General features: G+C 36.2%; 1 protein-coding gene across 1 annotated transcript in view; it reads right to left on the bottom strand.

The window, feature by feature from the left end:
* ZNF521 (zinc finger protein 521) overlaps positions 1-21,775 on the bottom strand; it is a 274,456-nt gene that overhangs the window by 120,578 nt on the left and 132,103 nt on the right. The window contains exon 5 of the mRNA XM_044921125.1: positions 7,807-7,891. Within this exon, the coding sequence (XP_044777060.1) occupies positions 7,807-7,891 (85 nt within the window). The remainder of the gene's footprint in view (positions 1-7,806; positions 7,892-21,775) is intronic.

Here is a 21,775-nt window from a genome sequence, read left to right as displayed (position 1 = left end):
TCCTAAATAAGCACTCACAGCAGATGAACTTAGATATGCAGGCAAGTAGGTCCTTTTATCAACAATTTTGCCATAGAAATACACAAACATTTCAATGGCTCTTCATTAGCAAACAAATCAACAAGTGATATTTTAATGCATGACTTTATTCCATCTCTGTGGGGACTGTAGTTGAGAGTGTGATGTACAGTACAGAGAAAGGAATCATCAGCCACAGTGTCCCAGGGCTCTCCCCATTGAGGTCTTCGAAGCCTCTGCTTAAAGAGTGCATTTAATTGACTGATAGACAGTAGCTTCTTTGTTCACAGAAGACAGCGAAGTAATGGCAGCTTGAAAATCGTACCATCTACAGGGTCTCCTGAGACCAGTAACAGGGGGATATGTGTCAGGAATAAATAAATAATCTAATTATTAAGCCACTTCCTGTCAAGTTAACTCCAATTTGTTGGCTTTTGAAGGCAACAAAACGAGGCATTTTTCCTCATTATGCTTCTCTTTTTATACCAGTGGTAATCACAGGCGGATTAAAGGGTGCCTGATTGGTTTTTTTGTCAAGGAACTGAGAAGCAGCCAACAGTACAGAAAAACAGAGTTGGGTTTAGAAGAAATTTCATGCTTGTCTCCTTTCCAGCTCCCTAGCAGCCCACACGGCTGCCCCATACAGAGCTACCAGCTGTACAGCAAATGTGTACCCCTCCAACTGAGGCCTACCGGGCCGCGGGCGCCATCCCGAGAGCTGCGAGCTACCTTGCAATCTTGGCAGGTAGCTACTGCTGTCAGAGGCATAATTCTAAAGGTGACCTACGAAACCCCATCAGCTCACCAAATGCAACAATATGAGCCGCTCAAGTTCGACACCCACTCTCCATATTGGCTCCCTTTCTTTTGTTTACTGCTATTAACGGCCCTGAAACGAGCAAAAATAACCTATGGAAATGGGTCAGCAGAGACTTCTTCCTTTTGTGCGTCGGAAGGAGCCCGTGGAAACAGGCCCGGGTGTGTCTGTGTAGACAGGCGTGCGTGTGTGGGCAGGGGTCTATCTTTCTGTGTCTACTGCCGTGACTTTTGGTGCCCTCCATTCAGAAATGTTCTTGCAGACTTCATTCAGAAGCGGATACCCGCGTTGGAGAATAAGCATATCGAGCGGGGAGCATAACACGGATACACTTGTGGCCTATTCTCCAGCAAGTCAGAGGTGAGGACAAACCCGGAGCCAGAAGCCCCGCCAACGTGATTCAACGTGAGGCAGTCACATGGAACGATCCATCTGGCACAGTCCCTTTTCCCAGCCTCTCTGTATGGAGCCTAGGAAGGAAGGCTGGCATCCAGGAATTCGGCTGGAGAGCAACATTCTTCAGAGGCCTCTTTAAGGGCAAGTGCGTTCTCAAAAGTCACGAGACACTCAATCTTCAATCTGTCTGCGGACCAGACCGGATCCAAGCGCTCCATCTCAGGGAAAATTAATAGCACAAGAAATGGCCAAGGGGCTTTCTGAGGGGCCAGGAAATTAGAAACTCCACTCACTGTCAGTATTTTTCACTCCTGTAAATCCAAGCTGCTGGGCGCGGGCTAAAACACACAACCAGGATAAACACCCCTGATTTTCTTTTAATAGCTTAACACCAAAATTAAGAAATGGGCTCAGAGATTTTCTTACAAATTTGCTTCAGAAATAAGAATCCGAATCATTAAGAGGAGCCTTGAAAACGATCTTATTCAGGAAAGACTTTTTTTTTTTCTTTTGAAAGTCTCCCCCCGCTTTATTTGAAAACGTCTTTGTTTTTAGGAAGCCTACTCAGAGAAGAGGCTTGCCACGTTCCTGCAGCCCCACATTGCACTCAGTAAAACAGTGTAGCTGTGTTCGATTTATGCCTGCGTATGTCCTTTCTGAATACATCTTGAATTTTTGTTAAATTGCGCAGATAATTAAACCCTCTTCATATTTACAGTCTGCTTCATTGGTACCATGAATTCTGTTTTCAGTTACTGTCTGCAAATTCCCTCTCTGAACAGTTTCATACTAAGCAATAACACTTCATTTTACATAAGTTTTATCTGATGTCCCCATACAGAGCTACCAGCTGTACAGAAAATGTGTGGTTCTCAAACTGAGGCCTACCAGGCTACGGGCTCCATCCTGAGATCTATAAGGCACCTTGCTGTCATTGGCAAGCTTTCTCTGCTATCACTACGACCATCACTCCACACGGCACACAACTTAAAATCATCTGATTATTAGAATTTGTGGCCCACACTCCATTTTATCCTTTATTTAATCTATTCCCAGATCACACATTTGTTTAAATGTTTTGGCTGGTTTACAAATCATGCAGCCATCTGCACAGTAGGTGTGACACCATTTTTTAGACAAAAGTTACGTTACAAACAAAGATAAAGTCATTTGAAATGCTTTGATGTTTGTTATTCTGCCTGGTTCACTTGGACCAACTCTAAGAAATAAATAGAATTATCTGTGTAAATCGATGAACATCTATGAAAAACAACACCCAGCAGAATGCCGAGCTTGCTCCATTACCTACGTTAATATCATGACAGCTGAGGAGAGATGACCTGGCCCACTTCTCATCTCTCCTGTACAGATGGCTATTAAAGAGAAAGTATCCCTTTTGTATGGTCCATGTAGAAACCCTTTATGGGCTTTTCAAATAAGCCAGCATTGCCCACATGAGGGTAGCTTTCTGTTACCATTAAACTGCCCAGATTTCATCTTTTTTAATCCAGCTCTTGATGAAATAAGCCAGTATTTCATCATATTTAACACCAAATGCTTGTTTCTTAATTCCCTGAGTTTTGTAAGCCATCAAATGATGACTTGGAATTCAATAGTCTTCTCATTTAGAATTAAGGCAAACTCCAAAGAACCTAATGACTTTGAGTTTATTAGGAGAGTGCAGATACACACACACACACACACATATATACACCCACATACATATATATACCCACACATAGATGCATTATTGTAGATTCATTTCTATTCCTTTAAAAAAAAAACAGCCAATAAAAGCTGAGAGTTAAAAGAGCAACACGGCCCTTTATCTTCCTATGCAGAGATCCCTATCTTTGGATATTTCCCCTTAAGACATATAAAATCCAAAACCACTATAGACCTCAAAATATTGGTTTTAGTCTATTGTAAAGCAAGAGCACTCAAGCTGAAATGTTTCAGAAGTGATACTGAATGTCACAAAACTATAATGAAGATTAGTCACATAGCACACCATCCACTAAAGAAATGGAAGGAAAAGAATGTCATTTGTGACCTTGGGCATCAAACAAATTGCAGAACACATGAATGTCACTTGCCACAAGAACAGACAAAAAATTCACCACAGTGTACAAAACTGATTTATGCATTTTTTTTGTTTTGACATCAGTGATGTATATCACATGTAACGTAACACATGGGGTATATATCTTCCCACGTGCACGCAGAAGACTTGAATCTTTTCGTGGTCTTTTAAAAATTATAAACACTCCATAAATACAGAGTATAAATACTCTGACACACTGAGTATTCCAGATTTGAACAAAAATAGTATCTTTCCATCAGTGTTTTCCTATTAGTTGTCATTTATAGTTCCAAATTCGAGCTTTGCTTTTCTAAAAGATAAATACATTTGCTTCCTCCAAATGCTCTCAAGCATCACCCTTGATCCTGCTGGGACATGTCTATTAGTGACTATTTGTGGATTTCCCATTTTTTCACAAAACAGTGTGTTCCGCCACCTTAGATACAAATTTGCCATTGTAACCCTGATCTTTCCGATCAGAAGAAAAATACAAAAACCCAAGGCTTATTAAGTAATCATTTCTAAGTCGGTTTTTAAAAATAATTCTTAGGTACATGGTTCAGACCCATTCCCTTCATATTCTCCATCTGAGAACTTTGAAAGAGAGGCCTGGAAATGGCCATTGCCATATCCTGACCCTTCGTCCTCCAAAGTCCATGCGTGTAGCAATCAATTCCAAGAATAATGGTATTTTTCCCCTTTGATCACTTCTTTGTCAAGCGGACTGGCCTTCGATGGTGAGTGTACTGCTGGTTGTCTACCACCAGCCGCTTGCAATTTGCTCACTATGTTTCATGAGACAGTTGTTTGGGGCTGTTTGGAACACATTTGTCTCTTTGGGGATTTAGACGCTAGTTGCAATGCCAACCTCTGCAGTGATCGAAATTTCTTTCTAACTAAAATAGATAATTAGAGGCTGGTAATTATTGGTCAAGAATTATCAGAGTGAAAAAATTAAGCTTCTCATAAATAGTTCTTGGCAATGTCATCTCTTTATATTATCACATGCCTAACAGCCCTTTATTCAGAGCATTTACAGATTTACTCTACTGCTGTTGAGCTTCATAATTTTATATGAGGCAATTCCTTTGCTGGGTTAAACACATTTAAATTCCCTGGTTTCATCTCTATCTGGGCTAATCCATATTAAATAATAATAATAACAGAAATCTCAAAGAGGAAAATAACAATAAATATTTACTATGCCAATAAAGAATGGGGAAAAATGAATTAAAAGACATAATCCACAATGGCTTCTTTCTGTATTCTCAGGTCAAAAGCCAACGTAATCTATGTGAAAGGAACAAAGGAAGACAAGAAAAAATCTCTCATCTGTGCAGACTTGAAAAAAAGGGAAATCTTTTCCCCAGGAAAGCTGTTAAAATGTTTTGTAGCTCTTTTTGTGTGCGTGTGTAAAGAAGAAAAGAAACCCCTAAATAGTCACTGGTCTGATTTCTTACTGAAACTGTGTCAAAATGTGGTGGAGAGTGAGGTTTTCTTTCTTTCCTTAATAGACGTAAGTCAAATCCCTGATGCATTTTCATTGAGTAATTATTCCTGCAACTCAGACCATGTGTCCACACCTAGCTGCAAAACGGCACTTGAGCAGAGCGTCTCCAGGTCTGTACCTGGTAGAAACATTGATGGTTTTCCTTTCACAAATGTCCCTGGCCAATAGCCTGAGACCAGCACTTCCAGAAAGAAGCATGGAGGTTGTCTGGCACAGTGATTGCATTGAACATGTATGCTACAGAGTAGCAAATGCAAATGACTTGGTTAAAGAAGGAATCTAAAGTTACACTTCATTGGGTCATCTGCAGACCTCGTTCTCCATCAGGTGACATAATCCTTCCTCAAGACTGATTGAAATGTAGAACAAAATCTGCAAAAACACTATATACCCTCTTAACAAAAAGAGTAAGAGGCTTTTCAGATAGCCTCTAATCGTTCTTCCCTGCTAAATGTCTAGTTGAGATTATTTTTTGATTAGATAAAAAACATACACAGACACACAAACCTAAAAATATCTACCCTCAATGGAGGCATTTTAGTCAACAAAATAATGCTGCCTGCCTCATTTGAAAGACTAAGTATCACACTGGGATTTTAAAAAAGGATACCTTAGCCTTTGTGACATCCTCCCATTATGCATTCTCTTTCTGTAGATATTAACAACACGACTGGAGTTTAAGGACTTGGATGCGTGGTCAACAGATAAAACAATTAAATGGATGCTATTCATTTGTTTAGGCCTCAAGTGCAAGAGAATTACATATTTTATTATTAAAAATAGCATGAATATTAAATAAGTAGGCCCTCTGTGGAAAGGAATAGAATTTGCTTCTCTGATGGAAGGTGAATTGTTAAATGCTCAGATCCCAAGAGGAACTGAGTGTCATATTAATCCACTGTAAGGTAGAGGGAGAAAGCCCTGGGAATGCACTAATGTTGCAAGGAGTGTAAGAGAACTACAAAAGGAAAGGTATAAAGCAATTTGAAAAGAAGGACCAGGACAAACTAACAAATGTCACGGCCAAATGATACTAAAATTGGAAAATCAAAAAAGTCCCCTCATTGCTCAATATTCAATTCCGATTTGACATATGCAAAAGAAAATGAATATCATGGTGAAAAATATATTAAATCTGTCCATCTGGTTCCTGGGATAAATAATAAATTCCAGAACCCAAAATAAGTTTATGTAGAATAAAACCATACAGAAGCAGGGCCTACAACATTTTGCTAAATCTTCCATAAGGTGCAAATTCCGAGAAATGTTTTTGCCAAAGCCCACATAAAACTGTATCATGAAGCAGAATCATGAATGACTGCCACCAATAAACTCTACCCAAGAAATAAAGAGATGGAAAATATTAGCATTTATCATGGCAGAAGAATTCATTCTTTCTAACCCATGCCACCCCAACCCCCCCCCAAAAAAAGCAGTTTTGAAAGTTTATAAAGAATATCTGTTTGGAATCCAAAATAGAAGAAAATTGCAAGGAAACACATTATTTAAATCTCTCTTACATGTTGTCATTACCTGCTAGACACTCAGTAAAGCTGTCACTGTTATTCTACCACACTGGAGAATAGGATATTGAATGTATAAGAAAGTCACTAATAATATTAGTACTTAAATCTGGAAAATATAGAGATAAAGTGATCAATATCTTAGCTGTTGTGTGTAAGTTCCACTTCACACAATTATGTACTTAGTCTTTTATAAGCAATAATCCTCCTAAAGATCCACCATTTGAAAACTATAAAGCAAATCCTATTGAAAAGCTATTAATCAATTTTCTAACACGCTTTTGAATTTATCTTTATTAATTTCTACAACAGCATTAGGAGTTCTGTTATGGTTGCTTTTAATGATCAGTAATAATAGTTGGAGCAACTCTTCCACTGAGCATTCTTAGAATGCTTCTGATTAGTGTATAATAAAACTTGTTTACCCCTGAAAACAAGTTCAGAGTCTAAAATGCTGAATTTTCTTTCCTGTCTTAGAGTTTGGTAATAGGAGAGCATAAGGTTAACTGGACTTTTTAGTATTATATCACAATTATTTATGGTATTATAAAATACCATCAAATGAGGATGAAATAAAAAAAACCTCTCAGAGTATAAAAACACAAATGAGTAACAAAAATAGCATAAAGTAATTGTCATTTTACTAGTAGAAAAAGATCTGCTTGATAAAGTTTAATTGGCTGGTAAAACTCTTAGTGTTATTACTAAGTGCTTATCAAATTAAAAAACATAGGAGTTAACCCCAGAGGAATTAGGGGATAATGGGACAATATGAATAACTGAAAAAATTATCCTTTTAGCTCTAGCCCATATGATAAATGCAAAATCCCTGAAAACACTGGCCGAGAGTGACTTCAGAAATCTTCACACAAACAGCTTTTATAAAGATCTATGTAAAATTTGGCAGGGAAATAAAAAATGATTATTGAATTCTTTACATGATCTTTATGATCATGATTATTTCCAGGCTGTTGAAACGATACATATAAAACGATCTTATGGCAATTTAAATTATTTATGTTTCCCTATCACAAAAACTCACCACTTTAGATTTTGATACAAAGATGCTTAAGCAACACACAGCAGTGCCATTACCATAATAACTTCTGAAATTAAAACCTGTCTAAAACTCTATGGAAAGCTAACATCCAGTTCATTAACCATTCCTGTTAGTTTTCAATAATGCAAAAATGATTAGAAGTTTAATTTGTTAATCACCTGTGTTTTGACTGGCAGTAGAAATATGATCCTCTGCAGAAGTCTAAACTAGCCCTTGCAGAAAATAAAATGTGCTAATGTCTTATCAGGCCTAATAATAGTAATAAAAATCAATCATGCCTAGGTAAAACATTGATGGCTGAACAATTAATTCATCTTTAACTCTGTTTAATTATATAGGCATTGATATACAGAAGTAGGAGAAAAAGCTATCTGTAGTAAGGTTTAGAGTGTCACTCACCAATCATGTGATTTGCAACATGAACCTGAATATCCCATTCATTGTAGAAAACCATCTGACACTTGATGCACTGATAGGTCTTCTTCTGAGAAAACAAGTATAAATAGAATTACTTAGACGCATGCACTTTTTATTGTTTTCTTTAAAAAAAAAAAACCCAACCCTGCTCACAACATTTTTTTGAGATGCTGGTCTTAACGTGTGCTGTTAACTAAAGCTACTGTGGGTCTGCTGGGGCAAAGTTCCATGAGTGTCTTACTAAGACTTTGTGGTTTGATCCCAACGCTATACTTTAGTTACAAACAGTTGGAAGAAATGGAGGCACATAATTATAGCATAATATATTTTTAAAGATTCCTAAACTCAAAAACAGAAGTTAGTATTAAAAAAAATTCTGTAACACATGGCTGACTTTCAGAAACTGATGTCTTCGTAGATCCAGACCAAAAATGTCTGTGATGTCGCTTCTAGATATCCTTTAGTAAAACGGCCAGTAAGATTTGCGGAATCTAGCTAAGAGATTCAGTGATTATAATTTTTAGCTTTAGTCTAAAATTTAGATGTTTCAGAAGTTGCTAAATACGAGCCTTTAAATACATATTTTCTCCCATAAAGACAGCATACCATACTGAACATTCTAACATCATTTTATCATTTTACATAACAGTCCTGGCAAGTGGAGAAAGCAGGATTTATTAATTCTTGTATCATAAATAAAGAAACTGAGGCCCTGGGAAGTAGAAAGTTTTGCCTGATGTCAGAGGGCCCTAGAGCTGAGAAGAGAAATAAGTTCTCTTGATTCTAAAGGCTAGGCTATCTGATAAAAGCAGCCTTTATGACTTCACATCTTTATCACTGCTCAGTACATATTAGATGAACTCAATAAATAAAGCATTGCTTATGTTTTCCAGAACACAGCTACATAAACTCCTTTATGATGAAACCTGATATTTACAATTAAAAACCATCTTGGAAAACAAAATAAACCATTTTGAAATCTCCCAAATGTGAGAAAATGACATTTATAAAATCACATCAATGACACTTTGTTAAGGCATTCTTCGAGAATTATCATTTCATCTGCAGTCATATAAAATTGTTTCACTAATGGAAGCAATAAAAAATATCAGTCTGTAAATTGCAATTAATTAATTAAAGAACTCAACAACATCAAAGTCAAGCACAAAAATTTAGCATCATTTCACAAGCCATTTAAAATTATAAATGCTGTTAATGTAAAATTTTCTTAATTATCATCACTTAACATAGTATTAGCTTCTGCAACACAGGATACTAGTTATTCCTTGTAAAACACAGAAGAGAAGGCCTGTTTCCAATGGAAGCTTTCTAAATAATCTAGCAGGCTTTGTACATTAGGCATGTCGTGAATTGAGTGTGCTGAATCTAAATCTAACACCGGGTTGAAAACCCTGACGATCACCAAGGAAGATTTACTGCGCTGAGCTGTTTACAAGATGCTTTTGATGGTGACATATAGAGCAACATGTGTTGTGTAAATAACATCTATCCCTTTTTTAACAATATTTCCCTTTAGAACTAGTTAGAAAATATTTCTTACTCCCAGATGACCTACATTATATATTGTTTATTAGCATACTTCTAGCATTATTCCTGATATGTGACCTTGCTAAAAAACAAAGAAACATAAACTTAATGGCTAGTCTTTTCTCTTGTTAGCACAGTAAAACATACAATATGTCGAAAACTGTCTCCAAAAATGATGACTGATGAATATGTTGGTGGAATATACTAGGACTTTTTTTCTCCTGGTCTAATAATAAAGAATAAAATCACTTGACAAGCCAAAATAATAAAATACCAGCACTTACTACTACCTTCAAAATGAACTGACATATTTGAAGATCTACGTACGGAAGTTTTCTTTTATCATTGAAAGAAAATGCTTTTGTCACTGTTGATAATTCAAATACTAATTCTACTCTTAAGACAGTGTCTAAAACGTTATGTTCTATTCTTACTAACAAAGTCATACACTTATTTATAAGCTCCTAAATTGGGGGCTGAATGAAATAAGAATTTTATGTCATCAAAAACAATGTACCATGATCTTAAAATGCTGTAGTTTGAACTTTGCCTCTGCACACAGCCCACATTTCCCAAATACAAAGCAATGACATGTAAATTGGGATGTGTTAAGGTGTTCTTTTTTAAAGCCATGATATAAAATTCATTTTTACCTTCTATTTCTTTTTTTACAAAGTAATTTGAAATGACCTTTAAAGCATCCTTATTATAATTATAGAAATATTAAAAATATGTGAGAGACCCCTGCCCACCCATACACCATCTTTAAGTAAAGGGATTATAACCTCTGAACGGTGCTGGTTGGCTTTGGGGAGCTCATTCCCTTGGAGGTAAATCCACTCCAGCTCTGTACAGCTGAGTTTGTAAAGGACTTCTTCCTAATTCTAGACCCAAATCTGCTTTTCTGCTACTTTCAGTCATTGGTCCTAACTCTAGGCTCTAGAGCAATAAAGAACAGGTTGGATCCCTTGTCTAATATGAAATTACATTAACCCTTTTTCAGACTGAGAATAGAGGGATGCTATAAGAAACGCTCTGAACAATTTTCACCATCCTGGTTACTCTTTTCCAGGTCAACCTTTTAAGAAATAGAACCCCAAATTAAGCACAATACTCCAGGGTTGTCCTGACCCTTAAGGAGTACAGGAGGACTGTCACCTCCCTTAGGACAATTACTTCCATTTATATAGAAGACAACAACAACAAAAAAGTCAAGTGAGATAATTTCTTCTAAAAGCATATAACAGTAGAAACAGAACTTCCATTGTTTGGGCCCCAGATTGGCCTTTATCAACGCTTAAGTTGTCAATTTACTTGAAATGCTAATTTAGTACAATTTTTAAAAGAGACATTTTTTCATTAGCCTTTTTTAATGTGCTACTTGGGAGTGGGGTTGTCATTTCCTGATTGTTCTCTTTTGTTTTCTGATACTGATAGATGTAATTATCAAGGATACAACTTTTTCCCAGCACCTCATTATTTTTGATTGATTTTGAGAACAATTTAAATGTGCCTTTTTGACATTCTTGTTTTCAGTTATACTCTGGTTAAGGTACTCAGAGACTTTCAGAAAAGAGCATCTCATAAATTAAAAAAAATGATTAGGATCTTTAATAATGTATACTTTAAAAAAACATTTTTCTGATTATCCCCTCCCCCCTCAAACTACATTCCATTAGGACTTAGGCTTCACATTGAGCTTCATCAAGCAAAAAATAATATACACTTTGCAGTTATAAATTGCTTTGATTTTTTTAAACAAAAAAATCTAACTATAAAAAAAACTGACTATAAAAAAAGTCACTGAGTTCGTAAGTAAGCCTCAAAACCAGAAAAGGAAAAAAAATCTTAGTTGCCACCATTGGAAGTGACTATTACATAAATCCCTTATTCTGAAAATTAGTAATTAAAGGCACAGAAGCACTAAGCTTTTTTAGGAGGAAATGTAGTTCATGCCTATTTGATGAGGAAAAGTTCTTTATGAGAGACTCACAGTAGAAGGGATGACAGAATTAGCAATCCACCATTTTGCAATACCAAATAAAGGAGCCCAGGATACTCATTAATGGATGCTAAAAACTCTTAAGAGAAAGGTTATTCTGGAGATACTCAATTTTTATCCTTTAATAACTACAAAGAGAAAGATGTACCTTTGCAGTGGATTTATCTGGTGGTAATCACTGCAACCAGACTACTTAGCTTAATATTACTACTAATAAAATAGCCTGGCATTATGTGTCTCTCAGTGTGATGCAATATAGAGTATAATACATCATAATAAAGTACTCTCATCTAAAATGTATACCTGAATCGAATCAAGCTTTTATTTTTATTTATTTTTTTAAAAGACTTTATCTATTTATTTGACAGAGAGAGTGAGAGAGCACAAGCAGGGGAAGCATTAGAGGGAGAAGGAGAAGCAGGCTCCCCACCGAGCAGGGAGCCCGATGCAGGGCTTGATCCCAGGACCCCAGGATCATGACCCAAGCCAAAGGCAGCCGCACAACCAACTGAGCCACCCAGGCGCCCCTTAATCAAGCTTTTAGACAAACAGTCCAGTTTTCAGGAAATGCAGGGACAGAGGAATAAGCACTCCCCTGAAGGGCGGGGGGAAGTACACAAATCCAAAATATTCTTCAACACCAATCAAAATTATTCTTGGCCTGTTATCTTCAAAGAGCCAATGTCACAGAGCGGAGGGGGGGGGGAAGGTGGAGAGATTGTTCTCAGGTGAAAAAGACTAAAAGGACAACTAATAAATATAGTGTGTGTGTAAATGTAATGTGTGGATTCTGATTTGGGGAGAAAACAGCAAAAAAAAGGTTTTTGGGGAAATTGAGGAAATCTGAATTTTAGCTGGTTATAAAATAATATTAGGTAATTACTACTGTTAACTTTCTTAGATGTGACAATGGTATTATGGTTATGTGAATAAACATCCTTTTTGTTAGGAGATGCATACTGGATATTTAGGGGTGAAATGGCATTTACCTCCAAATATTCAGGAAAAAATATAATCATATACAGATAAAGTAAATGTGGTTAAATGTTAACAATTATTAAGCCTAGGTACATGCTTAAATATTTTCATAATAAAAAGTGGAAATAAATGAATAGAATAATTCATAATATGTCATTTTTTAAAAACACTAAACATAACCTGATTAAACCCATCCCTTTGGTTCATTTTAAACCCCCATACTTGATGTATACCCAAAATGATTTGTGATGAGTTGTTACAAACAGCTTTGCAAATTTTTTTTGGTATTTTTTGTGAGGGTTTTTCTTGTTAACTTGCTTTTTGTAAATATAATATATAAACTCTAAGAGGTCAAAAAACCATAGCTTACATTCATGTCTATCATAAAGAAATAACAGTTTCCTACAATTGTCTGTAAAGTCTATAAAGAGCTCATATGCATAAAATTCACTTGCAACAAAACTGTGAGAGCTGATAAAGGAGGGATTATTATCCTCACTTACAGATGAAGTGACATACTGATTCATTCAGATTGTGAATACCGTAACTAAGTCCAGTATTCCCCCTACCTCCCACCTACTGGGTTTTAACACAGTTTATACTGTGATCATTTGCAGGTAAATTTACAGTGGCATTTTAGGTACATTTTGAAAGAAGGTTTTCCTTACAGTTGTGTAGTTCTTTGGTCTTTGACAATGCCAGGGATGGTATCAGAGTAAGAGAACTGTCCCTAGCCACCTTCAACATAAGCTTCCAGTACCAGGCCCTTGACCATAATCCAGAGGGTGGAACTGGCTTCCAAAATCCCCTACTGGACTTCAAGATTTTCTCTTTTTTCTCAGTGTCCTGAGATTTTATTGCCATATTCTTAACCATATATTTTTGTTGATTAGTCCTGCTCAATACTGAAAGAACAATTTCAATCTGAGAGCTTACATATGTCTCCAATCCTGAAAATTTTCAGCTATTATTTGCTTCAGTTTTCTTCAGTTTCCATGTGTTTCTCACACACCCTCCATTCATTTCTACTGGAACTCCAATTAGGCAAGATTGGAGTGTCTGGATTTTGCCTCCATGTATCTTAACCATATTTCATGCATATTTTAGAAGTCAGTTTGTCCCTCTGCTTTGATCTAGGTGATTCTCTGTACTCTTACAAACCATGAGTTCTCTCTTCACTGGTCTCCAGAGTTTACCCTATCTACTGAAACTTTTATTTCAATGACTATTTTTCATTTCTAATTTTAAACACGTGTGCTCTTGCTTTGTTTATGCTCGGATTTACTTCATAATTTGTCACTCCTTTTAGTAGAAATCATACCTTCATTTATCTTTCTGAGCTTCTAAACATACTTATTTCAAAGCCTTTGTCAGACTGGTCCATTTAATTAATTTCCTCGGGAGTAGAATCTTGGTATCATAACCGCTGGCATTTTTGTTTGTTTCTGGCTTTTGTTTTTTAGTTTTTGTTTTGTTTTGTTTTATTTTGTTTTGCTGCTTTACTAGCATTAGATTCATTCACATATTTTGGAATCTTGGTTTGAAGCCCTTTGTAGTGAAAGGTTTTCTTTTTCTATGTGTTCATTCTTCCCTTGCTAATAGTTTTGCCATTGTTTCTACCAGCCTATCTCAGACTCCTAGACCAGGCGAGGTCTCATGAGGCATTTCCTGTACGTCTGATGTGCTACAGGGATAGAGAGGACATTGCTAGTCGAATCACAGAGCCAGCATATGGCTAATTCAGTTTTAAGTCATAAAACTATATCTTTCTTCCTATCCCTTTAACTCTCCAGCTGAAAAGTCCTAATACCAGGTATGGATCAACAACAGAATTTTTTTCCAGTCTCCTATTGTAAACAATGAAGTTTCTCCCCTGCCCTGCTTTAAGTAGCAGGTTTAGTTTTGTCCCACAGAGATTAAATCTAATTACCACTTCTGGAGTAGAATCCAGCAGAATCCTGGCTTCAGTCCTAACCACTTTTGAAATGTGGTTTCTGGATCTCAAAGATGGAGAATTGTTTTGAACATGACTATGTCCATTTGGTTATCTATTATTTTATCTATCGTCATTATATGTTTGGAGCAGCAAAGCATGATGTTACAGAATCATTTCTCAAGGATGTCCCACAGCCCTCTCAGCCCCCTCCATGTCACCAGTCCCAAACTTAGGCACTGGCCATCAAGGAAGAATCAGTCCCAGACTCAGTCAGGACCCTCTGAAATCAGGATGTTTATAGCATCAATGATGCTATAAAATATCCACTCCAAACATATCCAGGAGTCTTAGTAGGGAAGCAACTTTAGAATCTCCTTTTTGCAATTAGTTGCTATTTCGTGGCTTCATCATTTAGCTTTGTGACAAATCATTTAATGACCCTGAGTCTTAGTACCCTTCCCTGTAAATTAAAACTAATAAAACTTACGTGTTAAGAGTTGATGTGAGAAGCAAGTGAGAACTATATAAAAGTGCTTAGTACCATGCCTACCATGTAGCATGCCTGCATTAAACAGTAACTACCTTTATTACTCTTTACTTGACAGGTTATTATGGAGACGGAATGGAATACTATATAAACTGTCTGACACAACAAAGTTGCTTGTCAAAGATTAATTCTCACTTTTTTTTTTTTAATTCTCACTCTTTTATGTGGACTTTGAAACCATATTAAAATTTCTTCAAACTAGAATTCACTAATTTAAATTTTATGATAATTAACAAAGGTTAAACAAATGTTTATTAAATAAAGGTTTAAAAATTAATAGCATAAAAAATATCAGGAATTGGTGACAGGGTTGGGGGATGGGAAGGAAGAATAAGATAGAGCATGTAATAAGGTACAACCTAGCTAGGAAAAAAAAAAAAAGCTGTTTTCAAGGACTATAGCAATACCATTCCGAGAACGAATATATTAATTACAAGTGAGACTTATATTTAAGATCAGTAGCCCCTTACTTGGCAGTATTTTGTTGGCAAGCAAATGAATATTACGTGTGAGTGAAAATAATAAACCTACAGCTTTCTACAAATACTCAGTAGTTCAGACATTTTACTAATTTAGTTTGGATATCGTCCAAGTAATTCTGAATTTGTATGAAAATAAGTCAGAACAGAGAGGGGAAAAAAATAGGTGAAATGTAATGGAAGCTACTAATGAGGAAAAGTTTGTCCAAGTAATTCACTGAAAAACACCAGCACGGGTCATCTGTTGTGTGCTCTCATGGTAGTTAAAAGAAGGACACTATTGTCTTACAGATGTGGTTAATGTCCTGAGATTAAAGACCACATAGCCCTTTGTGCTAAGAGCTCAGTAACCAAGAGATATTAAACATGATTCCTAAATTCAAGGAGTTACAATATAAATGGGGAAAGAACACACACAAATATTAAACTGTTATATAAGTATTCTGCCAAAATAGCATGGAAAAGCAGTTCAAGACCAAGTGCCCATCAATGTATGGCAAAGAGAAGACTGCTAAGACACATCAGATGGGGACCAATTAACATGGTCTCCCAGAGTCAGGAAAAATTCCCTGGGAGAGGAAAGACTTTATCTGAGGTCTAAAAATGGGAACATTTTCCCTGAAGTCAAAACTGAGTTACAAAGTGCCTGCTATGTGCCAGGCAAGGGTTCACACTCTGTGGGGTATTTGGTGGAATAAGGAAGGCAATTCCGAACAGAAGCGGGACTAAGTAAGATTGCTCTGGCCAACTGACTGGGAAGGAAAAAAGAGGAGACAGACAAAAATCTAGTAAGAAGAAGATTCTTTTTTTAAATGACTAAGTTGTAATTTTTCCTTTTAACTTTAGACAAACTCTGCATAGGTCCCTTGGAATCTGAAAAGAAAACAGTATTTATTTTAACATACTTAGTTTTTACAAATAAATCCAAAACTCCATAAAGATATACACTTAAGCTACCATTAGCTTTGAAATCAGGGGGTAAAAAAGCCCAACCAGTTTTTTCCTGCTTTTCTTGGGTTCTTTTTGAATATTAGATAAAATATCTTTGTAATTTACAATATCTTATTTTCAATAGTATCATCAATAGTCAAAAACTAGAAAATAATTGAGATTTAAAAAAAAAAACAAAAAACAACCAACCACAAAATTCTGGCTAGTACTCACTAAAAAACAAAACCCAGTGTCAAAATGGAGTAATTACCATGAATTTGGGCCTAAGTTTTTCTCATGGAGAGAGATGCTTCCTTAGGCTTATTCATCTCCACTCCTCTGATTTGTCCTGATTCTGAATTTGGAGGCTCTTCCAAGAGACCTAGCTTATTTCCTCCACTACACAGGTCACTGAGACCCTCCGGGTAAGAGATCTTCATCTAGACGATCTCATTTAATAGGATGTGTTCAGTTGCTGTTTATTCTATGCCATAGCAAATGTACCTGAATCAATCTCCTATAGTGTTGTCCATAAAATGGGCAGTCAATACATTTCATTTATTGGCTATCCAATGGACTAGTGAGGCATCCCACATCCAGCACCTTCATTCCTAAGCTGCTACCTACGACTTGACTATTTCTGCCTGAAAACTTCTCTACCACCCTACACTGTACCAGAAATCAGTCATTTAGAAGAGGCTGAATAACACAGACTAAATTGACGCTGTAGTAAATGTTAAAAAAAAAAAAAAAATCACTGGAAGCATGTGTTGATTCTTTCTGAGTTAGGATAGGAATTTGCTTCTAGTTACCACTGGTTATAATATACTGTTAGTTCCTAGTTTGAAGGGATTTATGATTCATAGTAGATTTGGGTTAACTTCCTATACTGACTATTTGTATACATTCATATCATCCAGAAAGCTAAGAAATTGGGAGTGGGGGAATTAGAGTTTAAATCATCAATTTTTATAAACATAAATGAGAGGAGGAAAGGAGGGAGTCGAAATTCTTGCCTTACACCAAATTATGGTCTATTTTTCCCATCAATTATTCCAACAATATACTGATTGTTTTCACCTTAAAAATCTTAAAACTCCCTTCTGTCTCACTATTGTCAGAATGAGGAGCTGTGGCTGGTGGATATCAGAGACACCAAGCTAGAGAGATGAAGAAATAGGAACATTAAGTAGTATGTTGCAACACCATCAAACTGCATCATATGTCCACAGCGATCCAATGTTGGAGGTTAGTAATATGATTTACAATCCTACCATAAACCTGGAGAAAGTTTTGTGAGGGAGAAAAAATATTTTGGAATCCATTAAGAAACATTTTCTTAAGTATATAACTTCTGCCCTAGGCAAGTTGAGAACGTAGACAGGTTTGTTAATACTTAATGAGTACTAGTACCATTTACTAAAGACTCGCCATAAATATCAAAAGGATAACATAGAGAGGAGTTGTTATCTAATATTAAATCATTAAAGTTTCTTTTTGATTCTTCTTAGAATTCATTACATGTTGTATCAGTATTATTTCAATAAAACTGATTTTTCTCCTCAAGGACTGTAAGCTCTTTAAGGGTAGGTGGAGGGTTCTGTCTTATCCGTCTTGTATTCACCACAATTTATAACATGACTCTTTCCACACAATAAATTAATGTGTGAATGAGTCATACTGGTTCATTGTACAATAAAAATCTTTGCTTCTTCCCACTTCCCTTCAGATGAAGGCTCCTGTGGAGTCCTGGTTATTCTCCTTTGTTTAGATTTCCCTAATCTATCCTTCTAGCTATTCTTCTCTCAAAGGCTTACCTCATGTTCTGGCAGTTTTGTGTCTCTCTTATCTACAGAATGTCTCTGTCTTATTTGGGTTATTTCAATTACCCTGTATGTGCCCAAATTATTACGCTTAATTCCATTGAGGCATCTTACCTCCTGTCCTCCTTCTCTTGGCTCTTCATCTTCTTCTTCTTTTTTTTTGGTTCTCCCTTTCACCCTGTTTTCATTTTGCATTCTGCCTTCTCTTGTCCATCCCTTCCACTTGAACAGCTTTCCTACTGAGGCATGTCACACCACCTTTCTCTTCTCCTTCAAATTGCTTCTAAAACCCCACCTGCTCCATAAAGCTTGTTAGCAATTACACCCTCGCAACACTGTGGGTGTTTTGTTGTTTGTACTCTTTGGCACTAAGTTTTTTAGGATGGAGGTGTGTTTCCTTGACTTTACCTATTCTAAATCCTGCTGTGCAGCTACAACATATATAAACGTAAAAAGTGGCTAGGTTCTTTTAACCCCCTGTTTTAACTGAGTTTATTAGGATATATAAAACTCTTCCTCATGCATCATTCCAAAAACCATCTTTTAAAATAAAAGAATGAAATGTCCCCATATTCTTTATATTTTCAAAGGTGCTAGTACAAGCTTAGACAGAGTTGCAGTTCTAGAACCGAAAGGGACGAGTGAGGTCATCTATCTCAATTTCTTCATCATAGACAATGAGAGTGAGGTCCAGAGAGATGAAGTATCCTTGCCTGGAATGCGCAGAAAATGACCAACATAGCAAGCCTCAAACTCCAGACTGCCATAAACACAACCACCCCTATAAGGTGGGGTGGCACATTACCAAAAGGAATCGCCAATTCTTACCCAGGTGGCTCTCCATTGTGCTTCAAATCTGTGGCTCCTCTTAGCACTGGACCACGGGATCTCCTTTATAGAGTCACCTCTCCACTGCTAGTTCTTGCCTTCTTTGTGAGTGCTCACTTTCCAGTGTATTCTTTCAGCATGGAATTTACTGTGTTATATTCAAAACATCTATTCGCATTACATTCCAAGGCTTCCTGTCATTTAAGGAACAATGTCTTACTTCTCCTTTAGCTCCAGTACTCAGTGCACTGCCTAACAGGGGTTATTTGTGAAGGAGTGCATGAAGTATACAGAAGTGAATTGATCTGGGCTTTTTATAAGTATACCCAAGAGTAAGTGTTTTCAGAGAAATTTATTGGAGGGAACCAGATTGTTGCCACCAAACATACCTACATTCTGCATCACACAACTACATAAGACCTTCCAGTCCCCCTTCAGATTATCCCAGAAATATTAAACTATAGACTTTAAAAAGCTCTGCATAATCCTTATTGATAATATATTTTACAAAGCTACAGACTTCCCATATAAAAAATGTCCAAGAATATAACCTGAGAAAATATGGGGCCCTTCCTCAATAGGACTTCTGCTCCATGAGAACACTGCCCCACAGTAAAGAGTATGCGGGGAAAAGTGCTAGGAAAAGGATTATAATATCAAATCCGACATTTTTTATAGAATCTGTGCAAGGCAAGCACTGTAATTTTTTAAGATATTCCTCAACAGTCCAGGTGATAAATCAGTCACTATTTTAAAAGACATTTTAGAATTTTATTGTTGAATATCCTTACTAGACCTTTGAGAATATTCCTATTTCTAATCCTGCCAACTCCTCACCATCTTAATACATATATGATTCACTATCTGAGGGTGTATTTGCTTTTTGGAGGTTTAATTCTTTGCCAAGAGAAACATGAAATAATACTTATCTGTTTGTCATTGTGAGCCCAGTGCCTATGCACAATGTCTGTGACAGGTTTGAAACTCAGTAACTGTAGAATGAATGAATGCACTAGACACAAATTGATCCAAATAGTATAGCCTGTTATGGAAGGTCTGTTTTCAAATTATTTAAATTTGGTCTAACAAAATGGTATCAATCCAGACCCCTTATGGCGCTGAAAGGATCTGTCTTCCACCAAAACAATGTTGATTTTCCAAACCTAGTAGGTCTAGACATTAAGCTTAGAGGGCTTCCTGCCAGCTACCTCATTTATTCATTTAGTCCTGCCTCCCGTCTACCCTGCCTCTTTGCTTTCTGCTCCAACCTTTACTTTTTTTTTTAAGGAATGATCTTTGTTAAATATGTGGTCCCTGTTCATAATTAAATTCTGTATTTCTGGGCATGTATTTATCAAGAAATTTTATTACAGCTCATTTTGCTTCCTTACTGCTAGCCTAACTTATAAAATACCCGAGATGATCCTTAGACTTATCTTAAAATGAAAATATTAACATCAGACTTTGTCAAGTTAGGTTTATCAGTACTTTGACTTCTAAATCATGGTGCATCTGTGCTTTGGAAACCTCTCTCAATCACTTACTTATTAGTGATTTTTAAATATAGCATTCTATTCTAAAAATAAGGGGTTATACATCTAAATTACAAGTCCTGTCCAAAACAAAAAACAAAAAACGCCCCACAAAATTTTCACCATTTTCCTTTCTTCGGAATGTAAATATATTTGATCCCTAGAGAACACTGCCAGTGAGTCTCAGGCAAACAAATAATGGCTTTTTAAAATTAACTGCTTTTCAAACTATTCACTTGCTTCTTGAGCATAGGGGGAAAATGTCTCATTTTGGGATTCACTTAGTATGCCTTTCATTTATAATTTTTAGTTTTCTTATATATTATTTCCCCAATACTTTTTTTGTTCCCTTGTTCTCCATGATGTTTCAACCCAACAATACTATTGAAAATCTTCCATTTCTTATCTATAATTGCTTTTTCTACCTATAAATTCATCTATTTACATGTTTTTTCTACCTTTTGTATTTACTGTCACCTGACATGATCTCTGACCTTAAGCAAATAAAGTGATATTTTTATCTTTGTGTTTGTTACGCTCTGTTTATTCTTTGGTCTTCATTGCTTCTAGGTTTGTTTTAATATTTTATTATGCTTTTCTATTTCCCCAACTTTGTGGAAGCATGATGACTTATTTTGATGCATTTTGACCAAATAATCCATAGACTTAGCATTAGATGAAATGATTCTAGATTACAAGTTAACTGAAAACATTTCATATATAAATTATATGAATGTGTGCATACATGGGGTAGGTGTAGACTTATGCCCAGATATTACAGAAGTGATGTACCATATGCAACATTTGCTGGGTGCTTCATGTTTGCTAAGGACTTTCTTATATACATATACCATTTGCTCTTCACAATAACCCTATAAAGTAGGCAAAGTATGGATTATGCCCATGCTGACAGTGAAGGAACTGAAGCTTAGGAAGGACTAGTTAGATGACACAAATGGTTCTATCAACTGTTATTTGTACTCCTTTTTTTTTTTTCCTTCTAAGCACAATATTTTCTTCTACTATATTATGTGGCATAAGTTTAAACTCCCTATACCTAGAGTGGCAAGCTCTGAATAACAAAAAATTTTCAGACTTAGTTGAAGAATGGTTTGTGTCATAGAATGTTTAATTCAATAAAATAAATCATGTGCCTTGATATGGGGATTCCTTACAGGATTTCACCTGCCATTCAATCTCTGTCCGATATGAATTGCATAGAAAGTTACATACTCATGAGAAGTCTTATGTTCTATTTATGTGTAGTTGGAAGAAACTGTATCACCATTTAGTTCTCAGAGAAATGGTTCCTTCTTTGTTTCTTTTTTCTGTTCTTTTTAATCGCCAG

Source organism: Neomonachus schauinslandi, chromosome 14 (assembly GCF_002201575.2).
Source record: "Neomonachus schauinslandi chromosome 14, ASM220157v2, whole genome shotgun sequence".
NCBI classification, from domain to species: Eukaryota; Metazoa; Chordata; class Mammalia; order Carnivora; family Phocidae; genus Neomonachus; species Neomonachus schauinslandi.
This window is presented reverse-complemented; position numbering and strand designations above follow the sequence as displayed.